The sequence below is a fragment of the Phocoena phocoena genome, chromosome 10 (assembly GCF_963924675.1).
Source record: "Phocoena phocoena chromosome 10, mPhoPho1.1, whole genome shotgun sequence".
Lineage (NCBI taxonomy): Eukaryota > Metazoa > Chordata > Mammalia > Artiodactyla > Phocoenidae > Phocoena > Phocoena phocoena.
Window position 1 is genome coordinate 54,295,392 of NC_089228.1, and position 25,533 is coordinate 54,320,924.

General features: G+C 43.7%; 1 protein-coding gene across 3 annotated transcripts in view; it reads right to left on the reverse strand.

The window, feature by feature from the left end:
* TGFBR2 (transforming growth factor beta receptor 2) overlaps positions 1 to 15,270 on the reverse strand; it is a 91,940-nt gene extending 76,670 nt beyond the window's left edge. For all 3 annotated transcript variants that reach the window (XM_065884757.1, XM_065884756.1, XM_065884755.1), the window contains exon 1: positions 15,177 to 15,270. In XM_065884757.1, the coding sequence (XP_065740829.1) occupies positions 15,177 to 15,270 (94 nt within the window). The remainder of the gene's footprint in view (positions 1 to 15,176) is intronic.
* Positions 15,271 to 25,533: the final 10,263 nt, after the last annotated feature.

Genomic DNA, 25,533 nt, shown 5'->3' on the forward strand with positions numbered 1-25,533 from the left:
CATTATGTAAAGAAGCTCATCTGTTCTAGGAAACATTCACTGAGGAGAAAGGATCAGAATGATCTGTGGTCCTGAGTCCAGGAAGTCATCCTCATGGATCTGGTAGGGGAGAAAAAGAGGTCCATGTGACAGACGGGGCTGCTTTAATGCGTTTCCTTAACCGAAATTAATTAAAACAACAACACAATGCAACCTCTTTTTCTATGTTGTGGGGAAAATAACATTTATATAGAGCACGGTGCAGGAAGCAGGAATCTAAATTAGCTTTGCGTGCTGGCAGCCTGAATAATGCTTCTGCCAAGAGGTCATTTTTTTACCAAATCCTTTCAAAATGTCACAGTCACGGGCACAGTCTTCGCTACTCAAGGTATAACTTCTTTAATATCAAAGCAATTTGACTAAACATTACATGTCTAATGTCACTCGTGTTCTGCCAGTCTAAACAATCCTGTTGTTCCCTCCATCTTTTTCAGACATCCATCTTTAAGAAGATCTGTGAAGGAACCCCAGACAGTCCTTGACCTCTGGGCCTTCCTACATAAAGACCCCCATATCCCTGACCATGTCATGCACCTCGAAGCTCTGGGGAAGAGCAAACCTACAGGACTGGGGCAATGGCCACAGGTTTTTATAAATGGCAACATCTACCTCCTGACAATGGTGACATGACCCTCAGAAAGCAGACCGCATGGTGTTTAAAAGAGAAACTGTCCCCACAAGAAAAGGGGAAAAAGAAAATGACTCATGACATAGTCTGAACTCCAGTAAGACTGGTGGACAAAACCCTCAAAGAAATGTCTGGCAGAAGGTAACGCTCCAGTCCTAAATGCGGCTTCTCAGGTTCAAGGCAAAACAACGAGGCTTCTGATGCCAACCCTTCCATCCCCTCTTTTGCAATTCAGTTACGGAAACATAAAAACACAACGGGACCAGAGTTTTGATCTTATATTTACTTAGAAATTAAGTGGCGAGGGAATACAATGACTAAAAACAGTAAAATGATGAAAAGACAAATGATACTTTATGATGCCTCAGGTGGTTTCACCTTTCTGGGCCTCCGTTTCCATGTATGTCAAGTACATGTATGTCCATGTATGTCCATGTATGTCAAGTGGGATTACTAGACTCATCTCAGAGGGTTGTTTCCAAGGTTACAGGTGACAGGCAAGGGCAAGTGTTTTACAGATAACAAAGCACTCTATGAACATATGGGATTATTAAAAAACTATTATAATCAGACATGGTCAATATGTTTTCTTCAAAGTTATCTGACTAGATTTTTTCCACTGGTGTTCTTTCCCCCATCAGTCTCAATTATAGTAAAGTTATTCAAATCACTTCTCTTTTCTGTTTCCCTGGCACTAGTTTTCCATCTGCCTGGACAAGTAAGTAAATGACTAGTTTTACAACATTTGTTGTGCTTTTAATTTTCATTTAACAGCTATTTTAACAATGAAACACACAGTATACGTTCCCAAGAGATATGCACCAGAGGGTGGTTGGCAGAAATGTTCGCTGAAATAGGGTCCTTCCACTGCAGCCCTGGTCACTGCTGATAAAAGGCACGCAAGCCCATAGTGTCCTGAGGTTTATGCGGCTGCTTTCAACCAGCACAATCCTCAACTATCCACCCTCATCTCTTGGTTTTCTTATAACTTCAAGACTCTTCAACTGAGAAAGCATGATGGCCATGTCTGCTTCCATGGGCTTCTTGTGTAACCTGGGAAGATGATTTAAGAAAAGTGCCAAGACTTTCCAGGGGCTTGCTCCAAAAACTCTCCTGAACATAAATTATTTTAGAGTATGGGTCATCATCAAAACAGACTATTGTATCAGAGGTCAGGTATTGTCTGGGGCTTCATTTTCCAGAACCTAAAGCTAAATGTATAAATAAAGACATACAGAGAAGAACAAAACTGCTTTGACTGGCAGAACACAAGTAACATAGACACCTAACATTCAGTCCATTGCTTTTACACAAAAGAAAAGCAAAGCCAATAGGCTTAGAGCAGAGGGGGTTCAAGTTCGTTGGAGCTCCAACAGTTATTCAAGAAGTAACCACTGAACTGTTAAGAAACCAGATTCCTTCCTGGGCCCTGAAGACACGAGACGCATTTCATTCACAAACTGGTAACAGGAAACACTCTGAGTTTGACAAACTGCTTTGCAAAGTGCTGAATAAATATAAGTGATTCTATAATTGCCACAAACATCCCCACCAACACCACCATCAAAATCTTGGAAGATTCATGTTTTCAACAGTTTTGAGAGCTCACCAACAGTACATCAAATTAGAAGTATTGTCTGCCAACACAGATGTAGAGAACAAACGTATAGACACTAAGGGGGCAAAGTGGTAGGGTAGGGGTGGTGGTGGGATGAATTGGGAGATTGGGACTGACATGTATACACTGATGTGTGTCAAATAGATAACTAAAAAGAACCTGCTGTATAAAAAAATTAATAAAATAAAATTCAAAAACAATGTATTCTCTGCCTAGTCAGTGCCACAGAAATATTAAGACACAAATTTCTTATTTCGCCTCCTTTTCCCCCATGGATAAAGCAGAGAGGGCATTGCTAATGCATGTCTACATAATTTTATGAAGTCTGCCCCAGAATTTCCACAGAGGAGGGTTCAGGGTGATGACTCAGCTGGAAAGGAGGGGAGACGTGTCTGGAAGCCGTGCTGACCCAGAAAGCACACTAGCGATGGAGCCTAGACAGCAGGGGGCTGTGGAGACCACAGTGATGGAGGTGCTGAGACCTTCCAGGCCTTCTTTGGAGACCCATCCGTATTAAGCGCCCATCTAAGGCAGCCTTCCTACCTAAGTCTCCTGAGCACGCGCTGTTTTACCAGGGCTTTCCCAAAAGTGCAACCAGGAGGCCCCCTGTATATGGGATGTTTTGCATCAGGCAGGTGGAAAGATGTCTTCAGCCGCTCTCCACTGCCCCAATACCCCTCTATTCAACGGCCCCTTCTCCAGCCATCCCAACACAGGAGATAACCTACAAGTCAGAAAATGAAAGGCAGGACTGGCAATAAAAACCCAAAAAACAAAACAAAACAAAAAAAACCGTCCCAAGTCAGGTGGTATGATTTGCTTTCTGACTTTTCCTGGCCTCTGTGGTCATAACACGTTGAGCCCTCTAAAAGATGCACACAAGAACATAAACGAATCAAAGGCAGGCTGTGATGGATGGAAAAACAACAGCCCTCCACACCCCCAGACTGCAGCTCCCCTGAATTCACAGAAAATAAAGGCTGAACACACAGAATACCTCCACTGTAAAGAACAACTTACACAAATCAGAACGTTCGAGATTTCCCACAAGCCCATGGTTCTCTCACACACCACCACACGTGGCTATAAATAACAAAGCCCTTGACGACACACTTGGGGGAAAGGCAGGCAGTCTAGCAAAAAAAAAAAAAAAAAAAAATCTTGTCACCGCCATGTTGGATTTATAAGCACTGTCCCTGGCCTTTAAAAGCAACGAATTCCAAACAGCAACAATCTTTTAGTGACAATGCATGCTGAGCGCCAGGGAAGAATCAGACAGACTGTTCTCCCTCAAAGAGCTTTCCTTCTAGGAAGGGAGTTAAAACACACACACGTCCAGCCACAGGGAGCTTCCCACCAGGGCCGCCCGAGAGGAAGCCAGGCCTGATGGAGAGGCTGTGAAGGGGAGAAATAGGACAAATCCAACTGCAGACCTGACAGAAGAAGTGGGGTTTGGCCAAGCGTTGGTTCAAAGGAACAAAGGTGCTGTAGGGCATGAAGAGAGAATGGGAAAATTGTGGGGAGCAGAAGGGTCACAGGTTAGAAAAGCTGAGTAAAACCAGGGCCTGAGGATGCGCGAGGTCAGAAAGGGGGCTGGGGGAGAGGCTGGCACCATCCAGGCCTCCGGTGATCTAACTTATGCTGGGGCCCTTCTCTGTGTCCTAGGAGCCAGGGATGCAGCCCTGACCTCAAAAAGGAAGCAAGGGCCACGCAATCACCTAGGATCCATGGAGAGGATCCACAGAAGGCTTCCAGCAGGTCACCTATTCAACATGACACCTAAGGGGCAGAGTTAACTGATGGCGACGTATTGTGTATTGAAGAGATGAAGGGTGTCCATGGGCAGAAACCAACGAGGAGATCCTTACAGATGACAGAAAACAGGAGTTCAGACTTGCACTGTGGTAGCATAATTTAAGAGCAAAAATGCATTTCCTGTAACTGTGTTCCTGTTGTAAATAATGTCTGATTAAGAGACTCTAGGTATTAAAATTTGAAAGTTATTCTGATAAATAAGTTGAGATCTGATGGAACAGGAAGCAACATGAGACCAGGTTGCAATGGGAAGTGTTTTCTGTCTTTGTTTTTTGCCAAGTAAGATGTCAAAAGAAAAAAAAAAGTCAGAAAATAAAATCATTTGGAAAAATCAGAAAGTAGTTGTGAGAACCGGTTGCTGCAACTGACAGGGACCCATAATTCTTGAAGACAAAAGTAACTGAGGGGCAAACATGGCCTTATGTTGAGTAAAATACAGAAGGTCATCAGTGAGAAAGCCAGCCGTGGGGTTCTCAGAACAGTCTAAAATTAATGTTGAAGGATTCAAGAAAAACTGAGTCCTCACTGAGCACTGACCAAATAACTTTCTCAAGACAAAAGAAGTTTTTTTTTTTAATGTTGAAAAGTAGAACCACTTCCTGAAAAACCTGACATTAATTCAGTAATTTATTGGAGACATCATTTGTATACAAGGGAGTGCGACATATTTTAAGCAATGCCGAGGTGTAATAGCTCCAAACAGATTTAAGGCCTACAGGTGTCAGGGTGGTCTGTGATTAAACACCTAAGGAGTAAACATGATGAATGGTGTGAGTTCAGCAGAGAAAAGGATTCCTGGGAGCTACACTTGGTGGTCAAGGGACAGTCAGTGGAGGAAGCAGCCAAGAAGGATGCTTTGGGAAGAGAGACGGGTTAAAACCCACTCATTAACTGACTTGCCCTCAGCAAATCTCTCTCCTGCTGGCCTTAGAGCATTACTTACCCCGAGTTAAAATGGGCCCTGTAGCTGAGGAGGAATCGAAGCACCTTCATAAAATGGGCAGCTACCCTTCCTTGTATCCTCTTCCTCAGTGACAGAAACAAGTCTGATCTGACACACTGAAATCTCTGCACTTGACACCCCTGTGGAAAGGTTTTCATGCTGTTACAACAGTGCTTCTCAAACTTCGATGCACACACGAATCACTTGGGGGTCTTGTTAAAATGCAGATTCAGTGCGGTAGGTCTGGGGAGGGGCCCAACATTCTGCATTTCCCATAACCCTCAGTGATGCTGATCCTGCTGGCGGCTGGACCACCCTTTGAGTAGTAAAGTACTGGAGCATCTTTAGTTGCTGTTATCAGGGGATGGTAGAAAGGCATCATTTTTGAGCTCAAGATTCGGGCCTCAAGGCATACTGTAAGTCATAAAAAGTAGATGTGAAAAGGAGAGTGAGGCTCCTGGAGAGTGAGAAAGTAGAGCCAGCAGGGCTGCAAGAGGAGGGGATGGAAAACAGAAGAGGGCAACAGAGGAAAAGGCTGGCTGGCCCGCTGCTGATTAGAATAAATAAGAGGTGACAAGAAAGAAATTATAAGAATGAAAGTAAGAGTGCCCAGGGTGTGTTGAGAGTGTTAGAAAGTATTTTACGAACAATGAACTTCAAGGGATTCCAGAATAGTGAATACAAAATGCTACTTTTGGGTGTTTTTGGCCCTTTTCACATATGGTCTTTCTCTCTGTTTTTTTTTTTTTGCCTAATACTATGGGTTTTAGAGAATAAAACATAAACGTGAGCTGTAACAACAAGACCGTCATTCAAAGCAATAGTTAGAAGATTCCTCCACTGCTGACTATACAGAAATGCGATTATAGGACTCACAGCTACTCCCCTGCCTAAAACAGCAGTCTGAAAACTGCCAATCTGGAGCAAATTCTCTTTTCTGAGAATATTTTAAGAAAAGAGGTGGAGAAATTTTTGAAAGGTAAGACAAGACTATACTCAGACAAGTTTCCTTTCTTTTCCCAAAAAAACATAGAAGCTCCTTTAGGGCTTTCTCTCTTTTCTTAGACATAGCAAAGCATTTCATAATTCTCTAACTTAGGAAAATGCTTCACAGACATTCTCACCAGCTCAAAGAAAGGAGAGGATGCAAACACTGTAATTAACCAGAGAGAAATGGTATTCCCACCCAAACCAAGACAGCCTTTCTTCAGCAAGGAGAAAGTGGGAGCTGCAGTAAACATGCTCTTTAGTGAAGATGTCTGCTCAGGCACCTGCACTAGGGACATTTCAAAATAAACATGGCTTCTGTTTCTTTTTTAAACAGCAGTTGTCTCCAACAAATGCCAATTGGATGTTTGTGGTATTTGTTAGTTCCAACCTGTGATGACGTTCGATAGTTTTCTATTTTGATTAGCTAAGGATTATGTTTTCTAAGCCAACAACAATGATTTCCTTTACTAACATCCAGAATGAAACATTTTGGAACATAAAAAGCTAAAAATCTCATCTAGTTCAGTGCTTGTCACTATACACAGAAGAAAAATGAGGCCCAGGGAGACCAAAGGAGGTAACCAGGTCCCCCAGACACCTTGATTGCCAGTATGACAGGGTTTAATCTTCACCAGCTGTCTCCGAGGTAGATTCTTAATCTCAAACTAAGGGTCAGAGCTGGATTAGATCATTCAAGATCAAGGTTTTGTGATAATTACATATCTGCAACTTCTTTTCTGCTTGGTATGGGGCCTCTAAACTAGGAAAATGATGAAGAGGTTAGGAAAAAAACGTTTTGGTTTGGTGATGTAACAATGCAGACTCCAGAGTATTTGGATGGGGTTGAGGGTGAGGAGTACTTTGAATTTATTTTCTAAGCCAACCAGCAAATCCTGCCCTTAGGCATGTAGTCAGGTCTTGTGGAAGTCGAAGCTTATAAATTTCAGGGGCACTCGTTAAGAAAAAGAATATAAAAATTAAGAATAGAAATTTAGGTATGAAAGAGAATATTTAGAATTTAGAGTGGCATCTTACACATTACAAATTTTAAGAAGCTGCAGATACCACAAATATAAAAGTTAAAAGAAAACAAATATTTTTATTAATTAACTGCCTGATACACCTCTGAAATATTATTGCTACATTTTTTCGTTATATTCTCTTTGATCACCTCTTCCAATGATATTTCACGATATTCTCTTTAGAGAAAATTTAAAATAATTCAATCTTTCCTCTAGAACTGTTGATCAGAATTTGTAAATTTATTCTTGAGATAACTTGGAAGTTTTTTCCAACTACATAACTCATTATAAGTAATGTCATATAAATGTTTTGGGTTGCCTCTAAATTTGGGAAAACCTCTATGAAGTTGCTTTTATAGGTGAGCTGTAATATTCAGGGCATCGCAAGATATCTTAAATATTCTCTACCTTGATAACACTCGTTAACCACATTGCCAGGGCCCCTCCCAGAGCCAGAAGGGGGGCCTGCAGCAGGGAGAAGCCTTGAGGTTCCATCCACATCATGGTAAATCCACCTTGGCACACCATATATAACCCCCACCTACTTATGCATCCTTGAATTCCCCCAATTCTTCCAAATAAAGTGCCTGTTCTATTCAGAATACCTACTAAATTCCTTGATGGCATAACTATGGCATGATTCAGCCAGGACTGTATCACCTGATGTGTGTATTTCGTTTTCCCATCAAGGTCACAAGACAGGCCTAACATTTGACCACCTGGTGTATGGATCAAACGTTATTTTATTTACCTAAAGAAATTACATGGGATAACATAAGAAAAACACCAAAGCCTTAGAAAAATGGTGGATCTCACCATTATTTCTCTTAACCCCTAGAGTCTCCCAGCACCCACGCTATAATGGAGAAGTGGTTTGTATCAATCGAGGCGGCCTGGTCCAGTAGAGCCTAGCACTTAGGGTCTAGGTCCCCAAACCAGACCATCTCGGGTTCAACCCCAGCCTAATCATTTGCTAACTGAGTGGCCTTAATTTCCCTGATCTCTAGAGGTCTTACAATAAGCATCATAAAGCCGACCTTGTAGAGTTGTTTGGAGGTTAAATAATACACGTGAAGCGCTCAGCATGGTCCAGGCAGCAGCGGTTAGTACAGCTACAATCATTACTATGCATTATCAGGAAACCTGCCCACAAAATCTCTCGAGTGAAGCTGCCTCGAGATATTAACACCATTCAGAGCGGCATGAGCCACTGTCATCTCCTTCCATAGGCAAGTTCTGCAGAGTTTTAGGATCACCAGCAGTCATCCACAAAGCAGCAGAGTGGATTTCCTGCCACAGCCAATAAATCCTCCATGACGATTTACAACTTTAACAGATAAAGTGGCAAATATTGAAAATACGAACCTGACTCTTTTTTTTCCTTCAAAGACACTCATGGTTGTTCTGCCAAGCCCCCAGCTCCCTGCAATGCAGTTTTCACAATCCTATACCTTGTATAGTATCTTAACAGCTTTTTACTTCTTTTATCTGTTCTGATATTCTTGTTTCCTTAAAAAGGCTTGAGAAGGCCTTAAGAAGGCTTGAGAAGGCCTCATGTTCCCAATACCCAGAGGAAATGCAACCAAGGCACTGGGAAATCTTAAAGAAACTGTGTAAGTGAAATCCTGGATAGAACAAGTCAAATGAATATAGCTGAAGTTTCCTGCAGGAAAAGACAAGCCATGAAACACTGAATTTCCCCAAGGAAATACACCACTATGATTACAGCCAAACTCTTAGCTTTTTCACTAATGAGCAATCTCTCTACTCCAGGGAAAATATGATATAATCAACAATAACTAATTTGGTACCTAACACCTCTGCAAAGGTGTGTTGTTGGTGCAGATCAATCCCCAGCGTTGGAAGACCCAGGGCGGGGGGGACAAATGGTGGCCCACAGACCACAGGTCAGAATATTGAAAGTTATAAATCACACTGACAAACTGTTCGACGAAGTAGGTTTTATCCCTCTACCTTGATTGACAAATGCACCTCCCTAACGTCTCAGAAAAGACCAAGTTCAACTTCAAACTCTTGACCTGCTCAGAGAGCAGCCCTGGAACTGGGGAAACACTGTCCCAAACCCGGCCAACAATCTACCTTCCTCTTTCCACTGGCTGCTTCATCTGGCACCAAGAGGGACCTTGTGACATGTAAAACACCCAAGTTTTAACACTCACACCCCCCCCACACCCCACACATACACGGCTGTCCCTTCTCCGCCCCTCAGGCCCATAGACCAGTGGCTACAAAGGCCCTCAGGAAGACGGGTCCAAAGGTCTATGTAGGCTGTAAAAGTTGGTCCACAGCCATCCGAACAGCATATTTTGGGTTTCCAGGTACCTGAAACTGATCTATAAAGGGGAGACTCTGGACTCAGAGGCCCAGGAGTCTCCTCACCCCATAGACAGGGGCTGAACAGAGAACAATAAAAGTAGTGCCCTCTAAATCCCAGGGCAGAGGCTCCTTTTGCTCGTATACTAGGCCTATATTTTAACTGAGCAGAAAAATTGGGGGGGGGGGGAATATCTCATCAGAAAAGAGCAAAAATAAAAAAGAGCCGCTTATCTTGAAAGCAGGCAGCCTTCCCCAGATACAATCTCACCTATCACATGCAATTGCCCTGAGCTAAGTCCATTCTAATGATCTACAGCTTCAGCCCTGCGAACAAAACACAGACGCTAGGAAACCCTAAAGAGGCCAAGCAGGAGATCCTAAATTGACCACAGGCAAGGAGGCAGTTGCTCCATGTTGAGTGCCAAGACCTAAAAAGCTGATTATGGCAAATAAAAGACAGATCCTTTTGGGAGGAGAAGAATATTAACCACCTACAAGTTTTCTAAAAGTCCAATCATCCCCCCTGTGATACCGGATAAATTCTACTCTTCAAAATCATCCCCCTTTGTGATACTGGATAAATTCTACTCTTCAAAATCATCCCCCTTTGTGATACTGGATAAATTCTACTCTTCCCACCCTCCCCAGCAGCTGTTTGAGGTCTGTACACAGACGCTGGTCCTACATGCCTGGAATCTGGGGTTGCCAGTATATATCTCTGAAAACAGCGCATGTCCAGCTGCTGTCAATGGTCAAGGCACAGGTCACCGGCAGTGGGTCCCACCACCAAGACGCAATTATCAGACTAGGAACAGCAGAGTTTTCTTGGTCAAAGAGACTCTACCCTATCCTGATTTTCGATAGGACAATGACAATCAGGAAGGAGGTAGATCATGCAAGCAAAGCAAATCATGACCTCAGGGGCACTGAATGGATATTAGATGGTAAGTTCCCCTTTCTTGAATATGATATCCCTTTACTCACTGCCTAACTTCCATCCCAACACACATACACACAGATATACCAGGGAAAAGGGCAGAGCAGAACACAAGGAAGACAAGGTTAGAAAACACACACACACACACACACACACACACACACACACACAGGCAAACGTCAAGTTGCTTTGTGCAGACTCTATCTTCTCCATTTATAAAATAAAGGTAATGAAAATTATCTTGTTGGTTTCTTCTGAGGATTAAATTAGATAATAATGTCAGGCGGCTGGCTCAGAACAGGTTCTCAAATGTTACTTCTCCCTTCTCCCCACTTGTCCTTGAGATGAGCCTACTTACCCTGCTTGGCTTCCCAACCCTCATGACACGCCAGGCAAGAAGGAGAATCATCGTTATCCCACCTTGGTCAGAAGCCACAAGTAGGTAGGAAGCAACATATTACAAGGGAAAGGAGTGCAAAACAAATGGTGAGCATTCTTGCTGCTAATACCTATCTGCTAAATCATTTCTACTGAAAATCATGAGTTAATCTGCTGAAGCTGTACAGAAGGCCCCCGAGGGCAGAAGCCAACAAGGTGACAGAGTTATGCTTCTCTGTGGAAATTGGCTAATTAATGCCATGCTGTAGCCAGGAAGGACTTTTCCTCCACACCCTATTTTAAACTGTTTCGGTGGTTTGCATCAGACCTAAATAATAGCCACACTGCTCTTCTGCAGATAGCAGCTGCCCCAGGGCTGCACTTCCCTTAGACCAACTCACTTCACTGCTTATAAACCAAAACAGAAGACCCTGATGAAAAAAGAAACTTCAAAGCTAAGTTTAGATTTCGGCACTTCATTTTTAATGAAGTCTCATTTCAACAACCTTCTAGAAAAAAAAAAAGAGGGAGAAGATTCGGTATTCACTGGCAAATGTCTTTGGTAAGACTTTGAAAAAGTGTTGCAATGGCTTTGAATGCCCTACATGAATTCAAGTGTACAACTAAAGAAGTTGGATGAAAACTTCTAGCAGCTTTCCATCATGTCTGTCAGAAGCTGACATGTTTGTCATCTTTTTCCATACGTCATCAGAATAAAAGAACCAATAACACAGTATAAAACAGCCAAATTGCCTATTGAGATCAAAGCCAAACTATTCTCAGTAAAGATTTTACCATTCAGACCAAACACCCAATAAATAGTGACTGCCTGGTTGTGGAAATGCTCGACTGACTTGCAGTGCCTCTAGGAGGATGAATGGGGGTTCAGCTCAGCATTTCCTGGGTGCTAAGTGATATGCCAGTCACTGCCACAGACCCTGGAGACAGAGAAATGAGTGGGACAAACCCAGTACCTTTGAGAGAATGGGTAAGGGAGTCTCATCAAGAGCTAATTCTGCCTTACTATTGTTAGCAGCGAAAAGAGAGGCCTGTCCCTGGGAGGAGGGAACCTATAGCTCCACCCAGGGCGTTGAAAGCAGGTTTGCTTAAGAATGACACTTAAGTCAAGTCTTAAATGATGAATCTAAATCATCCAGGGTAGCAGCAGTTCCAGACAGACAGCAGCTTGAACAAAAGTGAGGTGGCCCAACTGGGGGCCCGGAATAAGGCAGGCACAGAAAAGAATAGATCAATGAAAAACACGTTCAGAGGGACAGTGGAGGGAATGGAAGGAAACACTCAACACCCAACAGAGTGGGCTTTTGACAAAGGGGTCTAGAGTCAATAATGCTTCCAATTACACAGGGTTAAAATATACATTCTTCTCTGGGCCTCAACACACCCCCCATATGTTAGACTCAATGGAGGCAAAGACCAGACCTGTCTTATTCACTCAGAATACTGTTTCCAGGTCTGAGCCTCCTGCCTGGCAAAAAGTGACATTCTATAGATACTGTTGAGAAGAAAGAATGGGCAATGGCCACTTTCTGCAATGGCACCAATGAAGTGTCATTGTTAATTGGAAAAATATGGTTAAAAAAAAGAAAATTTTTAAAAGTTGTGTTGAAAACTGAAATGCAGACCATGTAGTGTAGCAGGTATGCTGGCTCCACAGACAGCAATGAGGACTCATCATTTCAAGGTGGGGTGCTACCTTGAAAAAAAGGCAAGGAGGGACTTCCCTGGTGGCACAGTGGTTAAGAATCTGCCTGCCAATGCAGGGGACATGGGCTCAAGCCCTGGCCCAGGAAGATCCCACATGCCGCGGAGCAACTAAGCCCGTGTGCCACAACCACTGAGCCCGCGTGCGACAACTACTGAAGCCCGCCCGCCTAGACCCCGTGCTCAACAAGAGAAGCCACCACAATGAGAAGCCTGCACACCACAACAGAGAGTAGCCCCCGCACTTGCCGCAACTAGAGAAAGCCCGCGTGCAGCAACGAAGACCCAAAGTGGCCATAAATAAATAAATAAAGAAAGAAAGAAAGAAAGAAAGAAAGAAAGAAAGAAAGGTAAGGAATCCAAAATGTGATGAGTATCTTATAGAAACCATAACTAGTTAAAAATAAATGGCCTAGAGGTGAAAAATGTGCTTTCTGGGAACAAAAGCAAATAGACCAAAGATCAAATTCTGGACCTAGCAGTTTCCAGAACCCTGACAAAATCAGCAGTGATTTGGGGAAAGAAATTTATCCGTACAACACTTTTACCAACATTGAGTCCTCAACAAGGATCTCCTGTTAGGTATTTGAAAAGTAAAAGTTATATTTTTCAGATCTGAAGAGTTTTCAAACATTTAAAGTTTTCCCCCAAAGAGCAATTACTTAATTTCAGGCATTTAGGAAGAGTGAATCTACTAAGTCAAAAACAAAAACTAAAATACCTTTAAGTATGTACCTTAGTGAAGTTTGCTCTTATACTGAAGTCCTTGGCTCACTCACTTGTCAATATACTAAATATAAGATGGATTTTTTAAGTAACCTAAGAGAAGGCTGTGAACAATCTCATTTCCTCTTGTCTTACCATGCATTCAGATATTTTGAAAAATGTAGTGACAGATTACCAATTACGTTAGGAAAATCCTGAAACCATTTATTTCCATAGAAAATTAAATGCAAGTGGAATTAGGTTTCCCACCTCCATTATAGCTACCTTTGACCTTCAACTATCTTCAAAATATAATTTCACATGAATACCAATCCAAAATGATTCCTTAGTTCAACCATTTTGTGGCTTTAATTGCATAAAAATATGAAATCTGTGGGTTTTGTAATACTGTTTAAAAGCCCAAATAAAAAGCCAGTTGGCTTTTAAACTAATTGTTTAAAAGTGTGTATATAGATGAACTGAGACTGACTCATGAACTACTGAGTCTGGAATTTGCAAATCATAAATCTTATCCTCCTAAGCAAAGACTAACAGAATCAGGGCCCACTAATTTTCTTCTTTCGTAATCTGAAACAAAAGTTTTAACGATTTTTAAGGTACACTGAAAATTAAGGGTGCCGTTTAAAATATCAGCAAAATATAACTCAGTTCTTAAGAGTTTGGTGTATAATCAGAGAGTCGAACATTCTGGTACTGCAAAGTAAGAAAGCATCCAAGGATGAAACAGTGGAACTTTATTAAACTGTAGAACTCAAATCTGTGTTCGGATTTTTTTGTTTACAATAGTCTTTCCTCATTATCTTAAAACTCCCATCTCCATGCCACCTTCAGTAAAAAAAAATATAACTTTAAAAAATTTTTCAATCCACTTCAAGAACTGTGAAATGTCCCATGTAGAAACTGGTCCATATTTCTTTTAGACAAGACCAAAGGTTAAGTCTGCCCCTGGCCCTTGGTAAACAGAATGTGTGCCTCAGAGTGACGGGGACTGTCAGATCCTCCACATTTCATCACAAATCCACACAGGGCATCTCCAAGTTACCAAAAAGGAGTAGAGAGACAAAAGATGTTAAAGATGAAGGGAACGTAAAATGATCCAAATCTAACCATGTCCTTTCACAGATGAGGAGACTGAGGCCCAGAAAGGTCCCAAAACTCCAAAGACTCCACTACCAGACTCCAGATGCAGGTTCTCAGTTCTGTAGCAAAGAGCTAACAAAATTTCTAACTTTTAAGGTCTCAGGGGTTCGGTACTTTCCATAACAAATACTTAAAAGAGTTCAATTCCTGCATTTTTCTCCCCTCAAAACCTCCTAGACACCAAGATCAGGTGTGCAGGGGGATTTACGATTTTAACCCTTCCGTTTCATTTCCACCAAACAATTGCACAGAACCTTCAAGCCCGCAAGACGGGGCTGTCCTGCTCCAGGAAACATCTCCAGCACCTAGCGCCTAGCAGGCACTCAGTAAATACTCCGCCTTCCACCTGACAAGCCCCACTCCCTGCCGCATCCACGCCAGCCCGCAGTGGAGCGAGACAAGTTTCCTTTGGCAATCGCCTTTCTCCTTGAAACTTTGCTACAGCAACTCCGGGCCAAAAAGCCGGTCCGCGGGCATGTGGCCCTGGGCAAGAGCTGAGGATGGGGGCCCTGCCCTTTCGGGGCACTGGGCGATCCCGGGCCGTGGACCAGGTGTGCCCGCCGCTCGCTCGGAGGCCGCCCGGGCCGCGTCCTGCCTCCGCCGATCACCAACTTCTCAAACTTCCCTTTCCGGGGGTGGGGGCGGCCCGGGACGCAGCGCCCTTCCTGCCCGCACAAAGGGGGCCGGGCGCGCCCCGCGCCCCCGCCGAGACCACTTTCCTGGTCTTTGGAAAGAAAAACGCACCCGTCCCAGCGCAGGGTGCTGGGGCGCGGGCACCGGAGCCACGTCCCGGCTTCCGCCCGCCTCCCGGGCCGACTGTCAAGCGCAGCCCGGCGGGGCCCCGGGGACCCAGGCGCCAAGCCCGGGCGGGGGCCACTCACCCGACTTGGGAACGTGAGGCGGGATCGTGCTGGCGATGCGTGTCCACAGGACGATGTGCAGCGGCCACAGGCCCCCAAGCAGCCCCCGGCCCATGGCAGCCCCCGCCGCTCCGCATAGACCGGCCCGAGCGCGCACGCCGCGCCTCCGCGCCGCGCCCTGCGGACCCGCGCGGAGCAGCGGTGCGGCCAGATGTGGCGCCGCAGAGGGTGGCGGTGGGCGAGGCGCGGGGGGCCCGGCGGCCGAAGGGAGCTGCGCGGGAGGCCGGCCCGGCCGGCGGGTGCGCGCGCGGAGTGTCGTCGGGCCGGGCGCGCGAGTGACTCACGACTTCGCCCGGGCGCCGCGGGGGAAACAGGAAACTCCTCGCCAACAGCTGGGCAGGACCTCTCGCCGCCCCGAGCCTGCTCCCCGTCTCGGCTCCCGGTGCTCGCCCTCCCCCGCAGCTGCCAATCACGTCCCCGGGACCGGCCCCTCCGGGGCTTTGGCAAACTTTCAGCGGCCTCGCGCGTTCCCGCTCCGAAGACTGACTACGGAGCACTCAGTGCACACGTTCCAGAAAGTCACTGAACGCAGAGAGTGTCTGCGCTCTTCAAAGCACCCCCACCAGCATCCTCCCCTTCCCCACAACCCTCTTCGGGCTGTTCCTAAGTGCTTCAGAGCTGGTTTTCAAACTCCAAGTGGCGACCCAAGAGTGGATGCTGAAATCTGAGTTGTGAGCACTTTTTTTTTTTTTCAAGTAAAACAGTAAAAGTATTTCCTCATTAAACTTTGTTTCAGTTGTGTATGCCTAAACCATCACATTGTAAAATGTTTATTTTACTGTAGGTGGAAGTCCAGAAGTCTGTTCTCAAACTTTAATGTGCTCATGGACCCCCTGAAAATATTGTTAAAATGCAGATTCTGCTTCCGTACATCTAAGAGTCAGCATTTCTGATAAGCTCTTGGGTGATGCCTCCCATTTTGAGCTGCCTCTGTCTTCCTGGGGGGTGACTCAGTGAGCGATTATAAACAATCAGCCATCACAGAGTGATAATGGTAATGGGAAATGTTCTCTTCAGAATGTACCAGGTATGACAGAAAGTGTGAAAGTAAAAGTGGCCTGGAAGTCAGCTAAGTGCCAGAGTTTGCCTTCCAACACTGCCCGTGAAGGGACAGAACTCTGAGCCCCTCCCCTGCAAAAGGGGACATCGGTGGGAGCAAAGGACGAACTTTCAACTTTCCCTTCTTGCTAAGGTGACCAGGTTTGCCCCCAAACTATCCCAGTGTACATCTGTTTCAAAGTTGAATTATTAACAGAACCCCCTGTCTCTTTCCCATGTGTCTTGGCTGGATATTGACTCATATGCTCATCCTACTTCCAGCCCCCTCAAAGAGTTAGATTCAGTACAGCCCTCTCTCTGGTCAGGAGATCTTCCAGCAGGTTACACAATAGACTCCTTTATCTGAGACAAAGCTTGTTTGCAGAGGCAGGTGGCCAGGCTTACTGGGAGTAAAGGCAAACTAGCTCTCCCTGGAAACCCAACCCCTGAAATCTTCCCTGTCAATCTGAGAGTTCTTTTGCTTGATCCTGGAAGTTAAGTCTTGTCACCATTGTTCCACCCAGCACAGAAGCTGACTTTTAGGAAAAGACCACTTCCTAGCTCCTGAATTTAGGATGTAGGAAGTGGGGTGAAATCATCAGGGTTGGGCATCTTCCTTCCCACCAACCTCCTTGCCAAAGCCACTTGAGCAAAGGAGGAAAGTTGAGTTCAAAATCTGTTTCTCTCCATTTCCTCCACAGGCCCTGCCCATGCCACCACCACCCCTTGAGCAGGAGTCTCCCAGCCACTCACCCCCAATCAGGGCCATTCTGGGCCTTTTCACTCAATTTCTCGAAACCTAGCGAAAGTCAAATTTTCAAAAGGCAAACCTGATTACACCAACCCTTCTATTAAAATCATCTGATGGCTTCCCACTGCTCTTGAGACAGAGGATAGAAATGAGATCCTTGAAGGTGCCTTGAGCCCCTCCTCTCTTGTAACCTTGGGTTTCTCCCCTCCCAATGAGAGGATCTCCACATTCCTAGAATGCACCCCTGTGTTCCTCCCACACAGAGCCTCCCCCCTTTCCCCGGGGCACACTTCCCTTCCTCTGTCCTTCCTTCTACCCAGCCCTCTCCTGGTCTTCTTTGGGTGAATCATGACTTCCTTGATGGGCAAGCTTTCCCTGACCTCCCTGAATAGACTTTTTTTTTTTTAATTATTTATTTATTTATTTTTGGCTGTGTTGAGTCTTCATTGCTGCCCGCGGGCTCTCTCTAGTTGCGGCGAGTGGGGGCTACTCTGTTGCAGTGCACGTGTTTCTCGTTGCAGTGGCTTCACCTGTTGCAGAGCATGGGCTTTGGGCACACGGGCTCAGTAGTTGTGGCTCTTGGGCTCTAGAGCACAGGCTCAGTAGTTGTGGTGCACGGGCTTAGTTGCTCCGCAGCATGTGGGATCTTCCTGGACCAGGGCCAAACCCATGTCTCCTGCATTGGCAGGCGGACTCTTAACCACTGCGCCACCAGGGAAGTCCCTGAACAGACATTTTATTCTGGGTTCACTTGGCACCATATGCCTCTCCTTTTTAGCACTTACTACACCTCCTTTCCCTTCTCCCAAATCAAGTCCAAATTTCTTGAGGACAGGAATTATATCTTTTCCTCCATTCACTATTGTATTCCCAGGACCTGGCACAGAATAGGTGTTTAATAGACTTATGTTGGATGAATGAATGAACGAGGTAATCAAGATTCAGAAGAAAGTTATACTTAATCATCCTAATTATTTTATAACTCGGGAAAAGGCATTCTATTACCTAACAAACTGAGATATAAACAAGCTAGATTTTAGCCAAGGATGATGTCATACTACTTCCTTTTCTTAAAAATGGAGAAGTCTGTCTCTACTACCCAAAGTAATCTACAGATTCAATGCAATCCCTATCAAACTACCACTGGCATTTTTCACAGAACTAGAACAAAAAATTTCGCAATTTGTATGGAAACACAAAAGACCCCGAATAGCCAAAGCAATCTTGAGAACGAAAAAAGGAGCTGGAGGAATCAGGCTCCCTGACTTCAGACTATATTACAAAGCAACAGTAATCAAGACAGTATGGTACTGGCACAAAAACAGAAAGATAGATCAGTGGAACAGGATAGAAAGCCCAGAGATAAACCCACGCACATATGGACACCTTATCTTTGATAAAGGAGGCAGGAATGTACAGTGGAGAAAGGACAGCCTCTTAAATAAATGGTGCTGGGAAAACTGGACAGGTGCATGTAAAAGTATGAGATTAGCTCACTCCCTAACACCATACACAAAAATAAGCTCAAAATGGATTAAAGACCTAAATGTAAGGCCAGAAACTATCAAACTCTTAGAAGAAAACATAGGAAGAACACTCTATGACATAAATCACAGCAAGATCCTTTCTGACCCACCTCCTAGAGTAATGGAAATAAAAACAAAAATAAACAAATGGGACCTAATGAAACTTCAAAGCTTTTGCACAGCAAAGGAAACCATAACCAAGACCAAAAGACAACCCTCAGAATGGGAGAAAACATTTGCAAATGAAGCAACTGACAAAGGATTAATCTCCAAAATTTACAAGCAGCTCATGCAGCTCAATAACAAAAAAACAAACAACCCCATCCAAAAATGGGCAGAAGACCTAAATAGACATTTCTCCAAAGAAGATATACAGAATGCCAACAAACACATGAAAGAATGCTCAACATCATTAATCATTAGAGAAATGCAAATCAAAACTACAATGAGATATCATCTCACACCAGTCAGAATGGCCATCATCAAAAAATCTAGAAACAATAAATGCTGGAGAGGGTGTGGAGAAAAGGGGACACTCTTGCACTGCTGATGGGAATGTGAATTGGTTCAGCCACTATGGAGAACAGTATGGAGGTTCCTTAAAAAACTACAAATAGAATTACCATATGACCCAGCAATCCCACTACTGGGCATATACCCTGAGAAAACCAAAATTCAAAAAGAGTCATGTACCACAATGTTCATTGCAGCTCTATTTACAATAGCCCGGAGATGGAAACAACCTAAGTGCCCATCATCGGATGAATGGATAAAGAAGATGTGGCACATATATACAATGGAATATTACTCAGCCTTAAAAAGAAATGAAATTGAGCTATTTGTAATGAGATGGAGAGACCTAGAGTCTGTCATACAGAGTGAAGTAAGTCAGAAAGAAAAAGACAAATACCGTATGCTAACACATATATATGGAATTTAAGGGAAAAAAATGTCATGAAGAACCTAGGGGTAAGACAGGAATAAAGACGCAGACCTACTGGAGAACGGACTTGAGGATATGGGGAGGGGGAAGGGTGAGTTTTGACAGGGCGAGAGAGAGTCATGGACATATACACACTAACAAACGTAGTAAGGTAGATAGCTGGGGGGAAACAGCCGCAAGGCACAGGGATATTAGCTCGGTGCTTTGTGACAGCCTGGAGGGGTGGGATGGGGAGAGTGGGAGGGAGGGAGATGCAAGAGGGAAGACATATGGGAACATATGTATATGTATAGCTGATTCACTTTGTTATAAAGCAGAAACTAACACACCATTGTAAAGCAATTATACCCCAATAAAGATGTTTAAAAAAAAAAAAAATGGAGAAGTCTGTGATTTGGTTTTGTTTTCCTTTTTTTCTAAATTCACCCAAGTTCCTCTGGACAGTATACATACACTTCCTTACTCCCAGAAACACTGAGGCAAATAAATGCCCAATTGATCCCGAAGGCCTTCTTTTCTATATTTATTGCAAAGAACAGATATTTTACATTGTTAGAGGCCAGGTTCGACGTATTTGATTCCAGGGTGGAATATTTAACTGGTGGTCTCTGTCATCATATATGACTAATGTTGATTTTAATTTTGCTTGCCTTTAATATTTCCAATTTCATCTTCAATCTCCTGTGAAACTGAGAGTCTGACTTTGGCATTGCCAAGTGCAAACTCACCTTTCAAAAAGCATTGAAGTGCAATCAGAGATACGTAAACTAGTGTATACTGCAATTTGACAATCTTACAAATTTGTCAATATGAACTTCCTTTAGGAATTCTCACTGAAACAGCAGTCTGATACCCTTAAGCCATGGTCTTCACATATAATTGTATATTTAACGTAATATAATTTTCTGTGTATTCACATAGGCAGTTAAGATACAATCACAAAAACTGGGCCTTTTGCAGATGAAACAAAAAGATAAAAGTGTGACTCAGGGTTTGAAAAACAAGGAAGGTAATTTTTAAGTTCTCATCAAATTGAAAAACAATAAAAACCAACTGGAATGGAAGTTAAACAGCTTGAATATCTTCATTTTTCCAGTTTTACAAACTCTGAACACACACACAGAAAACAACTGGACTGGATCAAAATGTGGTTATTGTAAGCCCTGCATCTCCCGGTTGTGATGAGGCAGGAATTTTTGACTCCCCTGTACTTTCTGACATATGGCTGTTGAGGTTACTGGCAACTAAAGCAGTGGACAGGGAGATTCCTCTCCATGTGAACTGGTCGTTCTGCATCCTTCTCTCTTATCTCTGGGCCACTTTTCCTTCCATTGCGAAGCAGACAGATAGCACCGAGACAACAGTGAATTTGCGAGGGAACCCCCTCCACACACACACACCTTTCAGGTCATCCGGGATGCTACCTCTTCCAGGAAACATTTTGTGATTCCTCCAGCCTAATGGCATCCCTCCTCCCCCAGGGAGAACCCCAGAAGCATTTAGTTTATTTAACCTATTTTTTTAATGTTTGTCCTGTTCTGGCATGGAGTGCATTATCGTTACTCATTTATTTGGGGGAATTCTACCTCACTAACTGTAAAGTCCTTGAAAGCACAGATTGTTTACTCAACTGTGAACCCCATTCTGTGCCCTGCAGTACTCAACGTATGTTTCTTGTCTTCACTAGAGGGAAAAACGAGAGTCTTTCTCTAATCCATTTCCTTGTTTGCAATTCATCACAGATATTCATAGAAACTGCAATTCTGCCACACGTTTACAGAAAGCATGAATGGTTTCTTTTGGAGAAAACATAACTTTTTTAAATTACAAAAGTAATGTATGTTAACTTTAGGTAGAAAAAATCTGAAATACAGATAAGCCAAAGGCAGAAAATAAAAAGGATCCTTAACCCTATCACCCAAAGATAATCCCTTAGCATTTTGGAGCACGTCCTCACAATACTACTCTACTCTTCACGTCGCAGCTAAGAAACTGAGGTTTAGAGAGATTAAGTATCTGGCCAAGGTCACAGGGCTAGTAAGGACCAGAGCCAGGGTGTGAATGAGGCCTGTCCAGCTCCGGAGTCTCCACTCTAGGATAACTTGATCAGGTGGTTGATGGGCCTGGTCACCCTAGTATTTTGAGATGACTCTGGAACCATCAGGCCACCCTTTCCTATTGCTTCCTCATCTCTTACTCATTAATCAGCCACTGCAGCCCCTTGTCCAGTGGAAAGTCCTTTTGTTTAGCTCACACCTCGTCTGCAACCAGCAAAACTCATGGGCACATTTCAATCGGAAGCTTCCTTGTGTAGTGCCTTGGATACTAGCATGTCACCTCCTTCCTTTGACTGCCATGTTGCTGTTGTATCCCCATGGTATGGACTGAACTGTATCCCCCAACATGCACAGGTTGAAGCCCTACCCAACATGACTATACTTGAAGGTAAGACCCTGACCCAGTGTGACTAATGTCCTTATAAGGAGAGGAAGAGACACCAGGGATGCTGCTGTGAATACACAGAGAAAAAGCCATGTGAACTCACAGCAAGAAGGCGGCCACCTACAAACCAAGAAGAGAGGCCTCCGGAGAAACCAAAGCTGCCAATACCCTGACTTTAGACTTCCAGCCTCTAGAACTGTGAGAAGTAGATTTCTGTTGTTTAAGCCACCGAGTCTGTGGTATTTTGCAATGGCAGCCCTAGCAAACTAGTCCATCCCATTTCCTACATGCTTATCCAGCTGGTCCTTCTCAGTATCTTTACAGGTTTGTTTCCTTCCACTCATTGGTCAGTGCTAGTTCTTATCAAATTTGTCCTCTGCCTCTTCTCTCATTCCTCCTGGGGAACACAGCTATTTCTATGGCTTCACTAATCTATGATCATTTCCAAACCTAATTATCAAGCTCCGATTTCTCACCTAAGCTACCATTACTCCAATTGCCTACTCAACTCTCTTCATGGGTGTTCCACTGGTACCACATGCTCATTATTCCAAAACTGGATTCCAGAATACCCACCCCTTGGTACATTCCTGACATCAAGGAGAGGCTCTATCTCCAACGGGTAACCCAAGGCAGAAACATAAAAATCAGCTAAGAGTTTGCCTCTATTTTACCCTCCAGAACTAACTGGGAATTAGGATCTACCTCTTTACTTTCTAAATATCGCTTGCGTCCGCTCTGTTCCCATCCTCAACACTGACATTATTTTAGTTCTATCTCTTGTTATTTCATATAGCCTTACGTCAGTTTCCTGATCTTCTTGCCTCTCTAGTCTCACCGCTTCTACTACATCCTTCACTGCTACCAAAATATTACCCTCCAAAAATACAAAAATAACAATCACGTTTAAAATTATCCAGTGGCTTCCCATTGCCTTCAGGACAGAATGTCAAGCTACTGTCCATCCATTTATTTAGTCAACCAGCATTTGATTCTCTACTGTGACCCAAATACTCTTTAAGTGCTGAAGATATGAGGACTCAGAAAATGTACTCCTAGCCTTAATTGCAGGGCATTAGGCTGTCCTTATGATCTAATGTGAAACATATATAAGTAAACAAGTAATATTAACAAATCTGATAATATGATTATCACAATAGTGATGACCTCAGAGTACCACGGGAGCAGGCAGGCAACAGAGGCCATTAACCCAGCCTGAGAATAAGAGAAGGCTCAGGGGAAGAAATGCCTTTTGAGCTGTATCTTGAAGGATGGACAGGTGAAGGCATGAGGAAGGATGCTACAGGTACACAGATCAGCAGTTTAAAGACAAGACGTGCGAGCTTGGAGTGGGTAAGGAAATGCAAAGGTTTCAGAATGCCTGGAGTATAAATTTGAGGGGATTTTAGACGGAATGTTTTGGCCCCAATTCTGCACCCCTCCCTGAATTCACGCTCTTTGCCTCATGTCTATGTAGTTTCTCCCACTAGAGGCAAAGGGTTCTCATAGTCAAACACTAGCATGGGGTTTGTTATGCGGACAACAGATGGTAAATATTTAATTTGGATATTTCAGTGTTATCTGAAATTATATACAATTATATAATTGTTCTACAGTTTTGGTTATATATGCAGTTACAGAACATGGCCAGCATTATTACTTGCTTGCACAAAATCTATTCTCCTCTTTCCATATTGCTCTCAGAAGTCCAGTTTGGTTTGGGATGTAAATTTAACTACATCTTAGGGAAAGGACCCATCCTTTTGGATCGTAGATATACGATCCAATTCTGCACAAAGAAATATAAGAAGAAATCTGATCGGGGCTTGTGAGAAAGATTTTTTTCTCTACGTTAGAAAGAAGCGACCAAGGAAAGCCACTGTGCCCCTCACTACTTCTGTTTCCTACCCTTGAACATGATTAGGGGAGGCTGAAACAGAGGAGATACAATAAACTTTCAACAATGAGAGGGAAGCCAAAAGTATCAGAGTCGACCCACTGAATCAATACAGTAACTACCTCCACGCGGACGTTATCTGGGGTAGAAAGTCCTCAAAGATGGCTGTGAGCCCTTCCTCCCCTCACCGTACTCACACGTTGCTTCCCACATCCAGAGGTGGGATGGGATCTATTTTCTATTTTCCCTCTCCTTGAACGGGCTGGCTTTGTAACTTACTTTCACCAATAGAATATGATGGAAATGACACAGTGCCAGTTCTAGGACTAGTCTCAGAGTGACTTCCTCTCTCAGCAACCAGTTACCAGGTAAGAAGTCTGCATACCCTGAGATCTTCATGCTGTGAGGGAGCCCAAGCTAGCCACATGAAACCACATGGAGAAAGAGACAGCTGGTCAGCCACCAGATACCCCAGCCCCCCAACTGAAGCACCAAACATGTGAGTAACGAAGCTATCTTGGACGTTCCAGCCCCAGCAAATGCAGAGGGAATAGACTCAGCAAGGTGAGTCCAATCCAGATGGCAGAATCATGAGACATAATAAACTGATACCACACAACTCATCAGTTCCAGTCAAAAATCATTTCTAACTAATACAAAGAAGTTCACCGATCATATGGAAAGAGGAAGGTGCTCCAGTCACCATATGGCTGTCAACCTGTGTACCAAATATGAACCACATCAACTATGAGTTAAGATCTGTAAGGTTTCTCCAATTATCTTGTAAATTACACAATTGTATGTTTATGTATTTGTTGTCATAAATAAATACATATTCATTTGTATTTGCTTATTATATGTTGCAAACATGTAAATGTACCAAAGTTTTGAGATGTTATTTTAGCAGTTCTCCATTTTTACACATTAATAAGGCATCTCAAAAATCAAGAGGGACCCAGGATAACTTGAGTTCTGGGAGGCCCTGTTTTGAAGAGTCTGTATTTTAGACTCAAGATGATGACAGACATTGAAGGAGATTTTGATCAGGGGAGGGAGATGATCAGAGATAATCATATAAGATTTTCAAATTAGTGACTGGGAAGTCTGAAAGATACATCTGAGGGCATAAGACTCTGTCAGGAAAAGAAGTGTGAAATAACAACTCTTACCAGAGTCATGACCAGGAATGAAGGGAAATCCTAGATAAGAAAGGCAACGAGAGTTCAGTTTGGAAGAAATTGGTGTCTGAATTGACTTGGATGAACCACAGGGACTCTTACGGAAGCAGATCCCCAAGTACCCTACACTTAATAATAATTGTAGCCAACACGTGTTGTCCACACATTCATTACTATGTGACAGATCCTGTTCTGAGTTTTTAATATGAATAACTGCCTTTAGTCCTGACAACAGCCCTATGCAGTTGATAGTATTATCGTACCCATTTTACAGGTGGGGATACTGAACCCCAGGGAGGTTAAGTCATGACAGAGCCAGAATTCCAGCCCAGCAAGAGGGCTGCAGAGCCCAGGCTCTCAGCAACTTTGTCATCTACTGCCATCACACCAGCTACCTCCCGGTCTCCCCACTAGACTGTGACATTCTTGAGGCAGGGACTGTGCTTCTCATAGCTTTAGCTTCCTGTGCCTGATCCATATTTGTTGCTTAATGAATACCTGTGAATGAGAGGATGATTCATTGAATAAACTCCATAATATGTA